This window comes from Amphiprion ocellaris, chromosome 8 (assembly GCF_022539595.1).
Source record: "Amphiprion ocellaris isolate individual 3 ecotype Okinawa chromosome 8, ASM2253959v1, whole genome shotgun sequence".
NCBI classification, from domain to species: domain Eukaryota; kingdom Metazoa; phylum Chordata; class Actinopteri; family Pomacentridae; genus Amphiprion; species Amphiprion ocellaris.
This window is the reverse complement of record NC_072773.1, coordinates 5,809,829-5,820,246: the sequence shown is the minus strand read 5'-3', so window position 1 is coordinate 5,820,246 and position 10,418 is coordinate 5,809,829. Positions and strand designations below refer to the sequence as shown.

General features: G+C 42.6%; 1 protein-coding gene across 1 annotated transcript; it reads left to right on the top strand.

The window, feature by feature from the left end:
* The first annotated feature begins 309 nt into the window (after window positions 1-309).
* LOC111586647 (tubulin alpha-1A chain) lies at window positions 310-3,770 on the top strand. The gene is made up of 4 exons (XM_023296412.3): window positions 310-472; window positions 2,063-2,285; window positions 2,389-2,537; window positions 2,635-3,770. Exons 1-4 carry the CDS (start codon window positions 470-472, stop codon window positions 3,613-3,615), a joined length of 1,356 nt encoding a protein of 451 aa, XP_023152180.1. The 5' UTR covers window positions 310-469; the 3' UTR covers window positions 3,616-3,770.
* The last annotated feature ends 6,648 nt before the right edge of the window (window positions 3,771-10,418 follow it).

The following is a 10,418-nucleotide window of genomic DNA, read 5'->3' as shown; positions in this document are numbered from 1 at the left end:
ATAAAAATCTATGTAACACTCTCAAATGTGGACTATATGTTTTTGCCTATTTTAATCTTTTAAAAACTATCAAATGTTTTTGTATAATTCATTTTAACATAAAGAAGTGCATGCTAGCACTACAGGCCTGTCTGGCTCCAAATTACGCAGCATTTTCCAGACAATCAGAGGCGCCATGCTCGCAGCAACAATAACGGGAGGATGTCGGGTGGGGTCTCGGGGGCGGGCCTTGTAGTCGAGGATGAGGCCTCGTCCAATGGGAGATGGCGTACTACTATGAAACGTCAGACGGACAGGAGCTTGACCAATAGGCGGGCGGCAGCGACCGGCGCCGGGGCTGCAGTCGTATAAATACCCCCTCCATCCTCGTGTGCGCCATTATCTCTTACATCGACCCCATAACAGTCGAATTGTAAGACGAAGAGCTGCTGCTGCTGCAAACCTCCAGCGAGAATAAAACTGAATAAAAATGGTAAGGATTTTTAAAAAACCTTCCTTGAACGGCCATATTTGAGATACCGACCTAGTGGGAGTAGCTATAAGGAGGAAAGGAATAGTTGAGGGACAATTATTTTTAAATGTATGGATGTAAGCGAAAAGTTTAACAAAATGCTAATATAGCAGGTGAAATGGTGTGCTTTTAATTCAAAATGGCGGCTATAAAGGGGTAAAAGAGAGGTTCTGGACAGGTTCGGGCGGGTACGTGGCGGGCAGACAGAACAAAAGAGGGTTTTCAAGTCAAATGTCGGCGCCGGTCCAACCTGTCGGCTTTGCGGTATTTTGTGTGACTCAAGCACGGGTCGTGGCTACTCGTGACGGGGCTGTACCGGTCAGTCCGGCCGGAGGAGGAATGGATGGGTGCTGCATTAGCGGGATTAGAAGAAACTCCATCCGAGGGGGTTAGAAAATGGATGAAATACGATGTCAGGGAGGCGCAGCTCATTAAAAATTCATGCCAGTAACGGACACCGCTAAGTTGGACAGTCAACAGTCAGCGGGGTGGTCCGTTGTAGCCGCTGCAGAGCTCCGCAGAGCAGCCGTAAATCTGTCAGATCTGCCTCTGGATGTATGCGGTAGTGATGCGGGTCGGGTCTGATTTCCTGCGGCTCATCCCTCCTCCCCTCCCCGGTTGATGGCGCTGTGAACTCCCGCTAACCGCCCCGCTAATCCGCGCTAATGTGCCCTGCGCTGTGACTGACAGATGTCCCTGCATGTTGGGACAGGCCCACTTCAGTTTTTCTGTTTATACCGCATATATTAGTAGTATTTATCCCCATTTATTCTCCTTATACATTGTATAATGACAATAAAGAATATTCTATTGGTGTATATTTTTTAATTATTAAGCACTACAGTTAATTGCAAAGTTGTCTTTTATTTATTTTTAATGCCATTTATGCATTTTGTTGGGGTTTTTACATGGGGTATTAGCACATCTCTTGTGAGCACACTTTATGCTGATGCCATGTCTGGGTCATTTTTTGTTCGAGGAGGGGTCAGCAGATTGTTTCATATGGGAGCGGTAAGCCAGTGGTAATCATGAATGCAGTGATGACCAGTCAGTAATGGTGATGGACTGGTTCCTGCTGTGAGCTCCACGCCCATTGTTCCACTATGAGCTCAGCCCATTTGTACCATCCTCCTGTGGGAGAGGAGCTGCAGCAGGCTGCTTATTGCACGGTGGTTTTGCTTTGTCATTTGCTATTGTCAGAATAAATGGAGGTCAGCCCCGAGAGATTATGGTGCATCATCTTCATAGCAACATAACACAGAGCCCCTGAGGCTAGACTTACTACACCGTGAACAGTTTGAGGCGCAGCTGAATTGTTACAGGTCTTAGTTTATGCTTGCTATGACTAGATGGAACTTCTTTGAATTTTTACAGTTCATATGTCATTGTAGCATTGCACTGCGCCAGAAAAATGTTTAGCTGACCATTAGGCACGCTGCGGTTGATTGATAGATGCTAATCATAGTGACATTTTAGCATCAAACTACAGTTTAGCTTACCTGCTATGAATGCATATAGCTTAATGTAAATCTCATGTTTTTCTGTCCACAGCGTGAGTGCATCTCCATCCACGTTGGTCAGGCTGGTGTCCAGATCGGCAATGCCTGCTGGGAGCTTTACTGTCTTGAACATGGAATCCAGCCGGACGGACAGATGCCCAGTGACAAGACCATCGGAGGAGGAGATGATTCCTTCAACACCTTCTTCAGTGAGACTGGAGCTGGAAAACACGTCCCCAGAGCTGTATTTGTGGACCTGGAGCCCACTGTCATCGGTAAGAGCTATCACTTCTGTCTGAACACTATTGTTATTGAAGCAAATTGAATGAAATGTCTTGAACCACAACTTATTCATTTTGTGTTTTTTGTTCTCCTTAGATGAGGTTCGCACTGGGACCTACCGCCAGCTGTTCCATCCTGAGCAGCTGATCACTGGCAAAGAGGATGCTGCCAACAACTACGCTCGTGGACACTACACCATCGGTAAAGAGATCATTGATCTGGTTCTGGACAGGATCCGCAAACTGGTGGGTAAAGTTATTCTTACATTTATCTTTATAATAACACATAAAATGGCATTCTGTATCTCATATTTTTTTGCTGTGTCTCCATCTCTGTCCTCAGGCTGACCAGTGCACTGGTCTTCAGGGCTTCCTGGTGTTTCACAGCTTCGGTGGAGGCACCGGCTCTGGTTTCACCTCCCTGCTGATGGAGCGTCTGTCTGTGGACTATGGCAAGAAGTCCAAACTGGAGTTCTCCATCTACCCAGCTCCCCAGGTGTCCACTGCTGTGGTGGAGCCCTACAACTCCATCCTGACCACCCACACCACCCTGGAGCACTCCGACTGTGCCTTCATGGTAGATAATGAGGCCATTTACGACATCTGCCGTAGGAACCTCGATATCGAGCGTCCCACATACACTAATCTGAACAGGCTAATCGGTCAGATTGTGTCCTCCATCACTGCTTCTCTTCGTTTTGATGGTGCCCTGAATGTTGATCTGACAGAGTTCCAGACCAACTTGGTGCCATATCCCCGTATCCACTTCCCTCTGGCCACCTATGCCCCTGTCATCTCCGCTGAGAAGGCTTACCATGAGCAACTCTCAGTGTCTGAGATCACCAACGCCTGCTTTGAGCCGGCCAATCAGATGGTGAAATGTGACCCTCGCCATGGCAAGTACATGGCTTGTTGTCTTTTGTACCGTGGTGATGTGGTGCCTAAAGATGTCAATGCTGCCATTGCCACCATCAAAACCAAGCGCACCATCCAGTTTGTGGACTGGTGTCCCACCGGCTTCAAGGTTGGCATCAACTACCAGCCGCCCACCGTGGTTCCTGGTGGAGATCTGGCCAAGGTCCAGAGGGCTGTGTGCATGCTGAGCAACACCACTGCTATTGCAGAGGCCTGGGCTCGGCTGGACCACAAGTTTGATCTGATGTACGCTAAGCGGGCCTTTGTTCACTGGTATGTAGGTGAGGGTATGGAGGAGGGAGAGTTCTCTGAGGCCAGAGAGGACATGGCAGCTCTGGAGAAGGATTATGAGGAGGTGGGAGTCGACAGTGTTGAGGGTGAGGGAGAGGATGAAGGAGAGGAGTATTAAAAAGGGACATGAAGGCTTTATTTAAACATGAAATAATTGATTGCAATGGGTCCCTAAATGCATTCCAAACAAGTGTGTCATTTTGACTGTTCAGATTAAAACTTCTGAAAATGTCAAGTTTGACTATGTTCTCAATAAATTCTCTGTAACATGAAGTTGGTTGTCTTTCATTAATTCAGCCTAAACATATTGAATATCTGTCATGAGTAGTCTGGTTTGAAAATGATTATATTTTGAAGTTTGACTATTTAGAGAGAGGAGGATTTAAAAGGAACAGTTCAGCGCCAAATGCCCTTAAAACATTCCATTACTTATTTGGATGTTGAGTTGATAAAACTGATAATTTCCGTTAATGATGAAGACGTGTGTTCAAAGCGCTCAATAATTTCACATTTTTTCCTCAGTGCATTCCAAAAGGAAATATTTGTTGATCAAACATTATTTGTCAGAAATTGAAAAATGTTTGGCTAAGTTTAAAAATTTTTCTGTAACATGAATTTTGTCTTTGGTGTTTATTTGTTAGACAGTGTAGATTTATTTTGAGAAATACATCAGTCACACATTTTGTATTTAACACTACAGCCAGTCCACTGTTTTGTGTAAAAAAAAAAAAAAATTTTGACGTTATGGCAAATGTATATTCTGAATTCATATAAATCAAATAAACAGAACCTAAAAATAAAATATATCCCAGGGCGAGGCATTAGGGATCATTTATAAACTTGGGTTTCTAGCACTTAGAACCTTCTGGAATTGAAGTAATTTAAATTCACTTACCAAGTCTAACTATTTGGAGACCTCTGGTGGTTGTATTAAGTGACAAAATAATCCATCCAAACCTACATCAGTGTGACTACCGCAACTTTTGGCCAGGTAGTGGTTTTCTTGGCAAATAAGGCTTCTTGCCTCAAGACATTTTGACAGTTGGAAAACTGGAGGTAAAAATATCAATGCTGAATAAACAAAATGGCTTCTGCGTCTATTTTTACCAACATTGATCAATGAAAGCACACATTAATGTTCTGAATGAGATAAACCCATAGAATTAATGTGCATGTAAAGGATTCAAAATTGATGTTTTATTCCAAAAATGGTCCATAGTTAAAAGAAAAAAAAAGGCTTCACAAGCTTTTCAGGACCTTCTGCCATGAACAATCCCCACAACATGATGCTGCCACCACCATGCTTTAGTGTGGGGATGGTAATGTTTGCGATGATGTACAGTGTTTGTTTGGTGTCTGCTAAACATAGCGTCTAGTCTGATGACCAAAAAGCTCAAATTTGGACTCATCGTACCAAAGACTCTTTCTGGTGCACCTCCAACATTAAAACTTTACTGGTGGACCTTTTCTTGGAGTGTTCTTTTGTCTTCATGGTGTAGTTATAGCCAGCAGTACTGATTGCAGTGTCTGACGGGTCAAAAATATACATACACCAGTACAAATTTTTGGTTAAACATGCCATGGTCATTTTCACCTCAGGTAGGTGCTTTTAGTAGCCATCCACAAACTTCGAGGTGGATCTTTGACCACTCCTGTTAACAGAAATGGTGCATTTCCAATAAATTTGTTGGCTTTCTTACACAATCCTGTTTCTTCATCACAATCTGTGGGTTCTCGATGGATTTTAAGTCAGTGAAGGCCAGTTTAAACCATAATCCTGTTTGGGGTCATTATCTTGCTGGAACACCCAACTGCATGTAAGACTGAATTTCTGGCTGATAATTTTAGGTCTCCTCTTTCTTCATTATTCCATTTACTTTGTATAAAGCACCAGTTCCACTATCAGCAAAACAGCCCCAGAGCATGATACTGCCACCACCATGCTTGATGGTAGGTTTGGCGTTTTTGAGGTTAAAGGCCCCACCTTCTCTCCTCCAAACATATTTCTGGTCACTGAGTCCAAATAGCTCAAATTTTGTTTAATCTGAAAACAGAAATTTCCTCCAGAAGGCCTTTTCTTTGTCCATGTCATCAGCAACAAACTTTACGGTGCTGCTTCTTGCAGGGAAGTTTCTCCCCCACTGCGATGTAAAACACACTTCAGTGGACAGTAACACCTGTCTTACAGCAGCTTTAAATTCATTGCAGACCTGCTTTTTCTTGACTGGAACAGCACCAGACTCTGATATCTGGAAATATTCCTATATTTTGACAAAAAGTAGTTCTAATAGGTAGAGACACTGCCGTGGAACATACACCACCATTCAAAAGTTTGGGGTCACAGACAATTTCATGTTTTCCATGTAAACACACACTTTAATTAATGTGTTAACATAACTGCACAAGGGTTTTCTAATCATCAATGAGCCTTTCAACACCATTAGCTAACACAATGTAGCATTAGAATACAGGAGTGATGGTTGCTGGAAATGTTCCTCTGTACCTCTATGGAGATATTCCATTAAACATCAGCTGTTTCCAGCTAGAATAGTCATTTACCACATTAACAATGTCTAGACTGGATTTCTGATTCATTTAATGCTATCTTAATTTTTTTTTTTTATAAAAATGCTTTTCTTTCAAAAATAAGGACATTTCTAAGTGATCCAAAACTTTTGACTGGTAGAGTATTAAAGGGACAAGACTGTTAGCCCAGAATAATTCGTTCCTTCTGGCACCATCTATTTGAAACTATATCTGAATCTGCAGAACCAGTTGAAAATCATTTTCAAAGGGTCATGTCAAATCATGACAAACTAAATGAACACAGACTCAGTGTGTCATTTAGAAAGACTTAAAAGATGTGATGGTTAGAGTGAAGTTTTGCAGACAGAAGACTGAGAGAGACAGGCATACTTTCTAGGTCTTAAGAATATGAAGTTCCCGTTTGATCCAGAGGGGGGAGCCAGGACTCCACTCATGAGAAGGTTTACGCTCCAAAGCCAGACCTTGGTATTCAGACATGTACTGTGTGGGAGGTACAGATAAGTTGTTGTTGACCATATTCAAACCTTTATAGAAATTGATCGTGCCATTAGTTTAGCTCTTAAAGATTGACCCTGTTCAGTCTCTTACCACCACAGATCTGTAAATATGTTCCAAGTGCACTGGACCCACGAATATGACAGTTCAACATCTGTCTCTTTAAACTTAACACCCAAACTTTCATCGAGATGATTTTACACCCTTAACCCTTTTTTTTAATGGGAAATAATTTAAATGTCAGGGAGTTTTCAGGTAAGAAGTCAAGTGTAGGCACAAGGAGTAGGCAGGAAACAAGAAAACTTTGAGAAAAATTAACAGGGGTGAAGAAACAAAGAGCAACTGGCAATCCAGAGCAACCTAAATCTATGTGAGGAAACCAATTAAATAAATAAATTAAAAAAAAAAAACACATACGAAAACAAAGAGGAACAGACAGGGTTAAAAAAGAAATTAAACTCACAAACCAGCAATGGATGAGGAACATGAAGAAAACCAGACAGGAAGTAAACTGGGTATAAAAAAAAAATACAATGCACAAACCAGATGCAGAGAATCAGGCAGGTGAACATCCAGGTAGGAAACAGGAAGTCAAACTGGCAGGTGGATCAGGAGACAGAACAGGTATTCTGGCAGGAGAAGCAGGTTTGTAGACAGGAGACTAAACAGGGCAAACTGGCACAAGACAGTGGAAAGACAAGACTATTAATACCCTGAGAACTCACTGAGTAGACGAGACACAGGTGAAACTAATGAAGGCAATCAAAAAAGGAGGGAAACAGAGACACGGGGAAGAGGTAAAGCAGCAAGAGATATACAAGGACAGTGATCTTTACAGAATAGAACAGAAAATAACTAAAGAATAAACAATACCATGATATTGCCATTGTAAAGTGCTACTTACCTAATTTATTAATGTATTTTTCTTTTTTGGTCGATTAAACAAACAAAATGTCATTTTGATTGAAATCCCCCCTTTAAGGAAACTGTCAGGCATTGACAGACGTAGAGGAAATGTACAAATTCGGAAAAGTGTATGTTGTCATGTACCCTGCTGACTGCCTCAGCCACAGTTTGAGGCCTCCTCACCTTCACACGACTAACTGGTAGAGCCCCAAAAAGGCCCTAAATGGGGCTTTTGTTAAAAACAGAGTGCCCAGCCCCAGTGCCAGGGTTTTCAGAGTGGACACTGCTTCCCCAATCAGCCTCCAAATAAAGAGGGTAAGCAAATGTCTCCTGGATAAATGCAAAAGTCTTTGAGAAATTACCATATCTTCGCAATCCACTTGGTGTCCTCCACCAGAGTACAAGGTACACAGAAACCCAGCTTTCCAAAAAGAAACAACAAAGTCCCAGGAAGGCCTGACCAATGAGGCCTTGGAGCACCAGTTGTGCCAGAACTCTTGGCTACAACATCAGTTCAGACAAGTGGACCTGCAGAACTTAAGTATACTACAAAGCGGTAGACAAGAAACTAACAAGGATTTTCTCAGTAGCAGCGAGCAAAGGGGTAAGAGCCCAGTGCTGAACCCTTGTCCAGTGGGAAATGTGGCTTATGGAAGACTGCCTGCCCCATACTGATGAGGGGCCCTCTGGCCAAGGCTCAACCCATGAACGGTTTAAGGCCTTCTGGGAATTGTTTAGGAGTACAGCACAACATGGGTTTTAAATACAAGCACAAGACACCTGACAAAGACTACTTTAAGGGGAAGTTGAGAAGAACTTAGTAGAAAGAGAGCTCCAGTAGATGTGAAAAAGGTAAATGTATGGGGTGCATGCAGTCTGCCTGGGGGATTCACTGTTCACTTGGTGCTTGAAGGATCACCTCACGGGACCTCACCATTTCCTCCATGCTGAAACTGAGACTCTGGAGTTGGCAAGAAGGTAGCTGCGAGCTTTACAGTGCCGCCTTACCTGGAACTCACTGTTTCCTGAAGCTTTTGGTCCTCTCGCCTCTGGTGAATTAAACTGTTAACTGGTGTGGACTGTCCTCAGCGCTACGAGCGAAGATGGAGCGGTATATCCTTGATGAAGTCAAGATAGATCTACTGCCTAATGAACACTGTTCTGCTCATCTGGCAGATCAAAAATAACAGTAAACAGTAGTCTGTGGCAAAACAATGGACAGATGATGCGCCACAAGTCATAATTAATTGATCTCGCTTTGAATAAACAGCTTTAAAACAGGGCTGTCTCATTTTGTGAAATGTTGCCTTGACTCTTTTGCTCACATTTACACTGAAAGGGACTAAAATAATTCCATTGTTTCTCTAACTTTGGGAAATAGGCTGAGGCTAAATTTAAACTGAAACAACTAAAAATGCAAACATTGACAGAAAATGGTGTCCTCATATAACTGCAGCCAGAAGTGACATTCAGAACAGACTTTCTCAGTGGATAAGAGAGAACAAAAGGGAGAGCGTATTAAAGTGTGAAGTAGGAGGAGGGAGTGTAACCTTGAGGAGAAGTGGCACTTGAAGAGAAAAGGGAGCAGGAGGTACACAATGAGGTGAACCAGGTGAAGTGCTTACCTGGGCATTCCAGCAGCTCTCCAGCCGGCATCGAGACAACCACATGTGTGGAGCAGCATTTACTCAAGATATGATACAGACAGCCGGGACACGAAGCCCAGCCTCTGTAGGTCTGCAAGGCACTTCAGGCCACACAGGTGTGGACTGTTTTCCTGCTGCTGCAATGTGTCTCAAGTTCATGTCGCTCAGAGTTTTAAATACTTACCTACTTATAGTTAGTGTAAGTTGGGATGATGGGAAAGAAGGATTGTTAGAACATTTAACTTTTTTTTTTTTTACCTTATTAACATATCCGTTAGTTGTTTGTCTTATGCCAGAAGACACAAAATGAGCAAAATATGCAGTCAAAGCCATGACTGAGGATTTCTACCTTCAACTGAAGTCTCAAAATCATGATTTTTGACTTTCAGAGTTTTGCACATAACAAACATAAGTAACCAATACTGTCTACTTGTAAGTAGGACTTCCTGTGTCATTACTATTCTTAAGACTCAGCTTCCAGTTCAAACGTCCACCCATTCATTATCTATACACAGCTTAATCCTCAATAGGATTGTGGGGGAGCTAGAGTCCATAGAAGCTGACTTAGGGTGAAGGCAGGGGACACCCTGGACAGATTGCCAGTCTATGACAGGGCTAAACAACAAACATTTTTGAATCATCAATTAACCTCAGCATGTTTTTGGACTGTGGGAGGAAGCTGGAGTCTCCAGAGAATACCAAAAGACAGGAGAACATGCAGAAAGATCCCAGGTCCATGACGGGACGCAAACTGGGGACCTTCTGGCTGCAAGGCAACAGTACTAACCACTGAGCTACTGTGTGGCCCCCCAGTTCAAAGATGTATGGCTAAAAAAATCCAATATTTGAACTTGCGATTGTGAAGCATCGCGTAGTTTTACAGTGTTTTAGCAGAGTTGTAGGTGAGCTGGTGTGTGCGAGTTGCAATGAGTGATCGAGGTTAAGGTGGAGAAAGAGGCAGGGACTTCAATGATCCAAAGCAACAGTGTATAGGTACATCTAAACCATTTTGAGGTAGTAAAGGATTACTTTCAAAGAAAAACTTGGAATGTAATTTTGATCTACAGAGATCAGTTTTGGGGAGATGGATCACCATTTTTTCGCTGTACAGTAAAGAGTTCCTCCAGTCAGTTACATAGCAGCTTATTGTAAATGGTTATTGATCCACACTTATATTACCGTTCAAAAGTTTGGGGTCACTTAGAAATGTCCTTATTGTTGAAAGAAAAGCAGTTTTTTTCCAATGAAGATAACATGAAATGAATCATAAATCCAGTGTAGACATTGTTAATGTGGTAAATGACTATTCTAGCTGGAAACAGCTGAT

Bases quoted from the DNA above. Each gene is read 5' to 3' on its own strand.
- LOC111586647 (XM_023296412.3), top strand. The intron at 2,286-2,388 runs GTAAGAGCTATC...TGTTCTCCTTAG, and splicing joins CCTGGAGCCCACTGTCATCG to ATGAGGTTCGCACTGGGACC. The intron at 2,538-2,634 runs GTGGGTAAAGTT...CTCTGTCCTCAG, and splicing joins TGGACAGGATCCGCAAACTG to GCTGACCAGTGCACTGGTCT.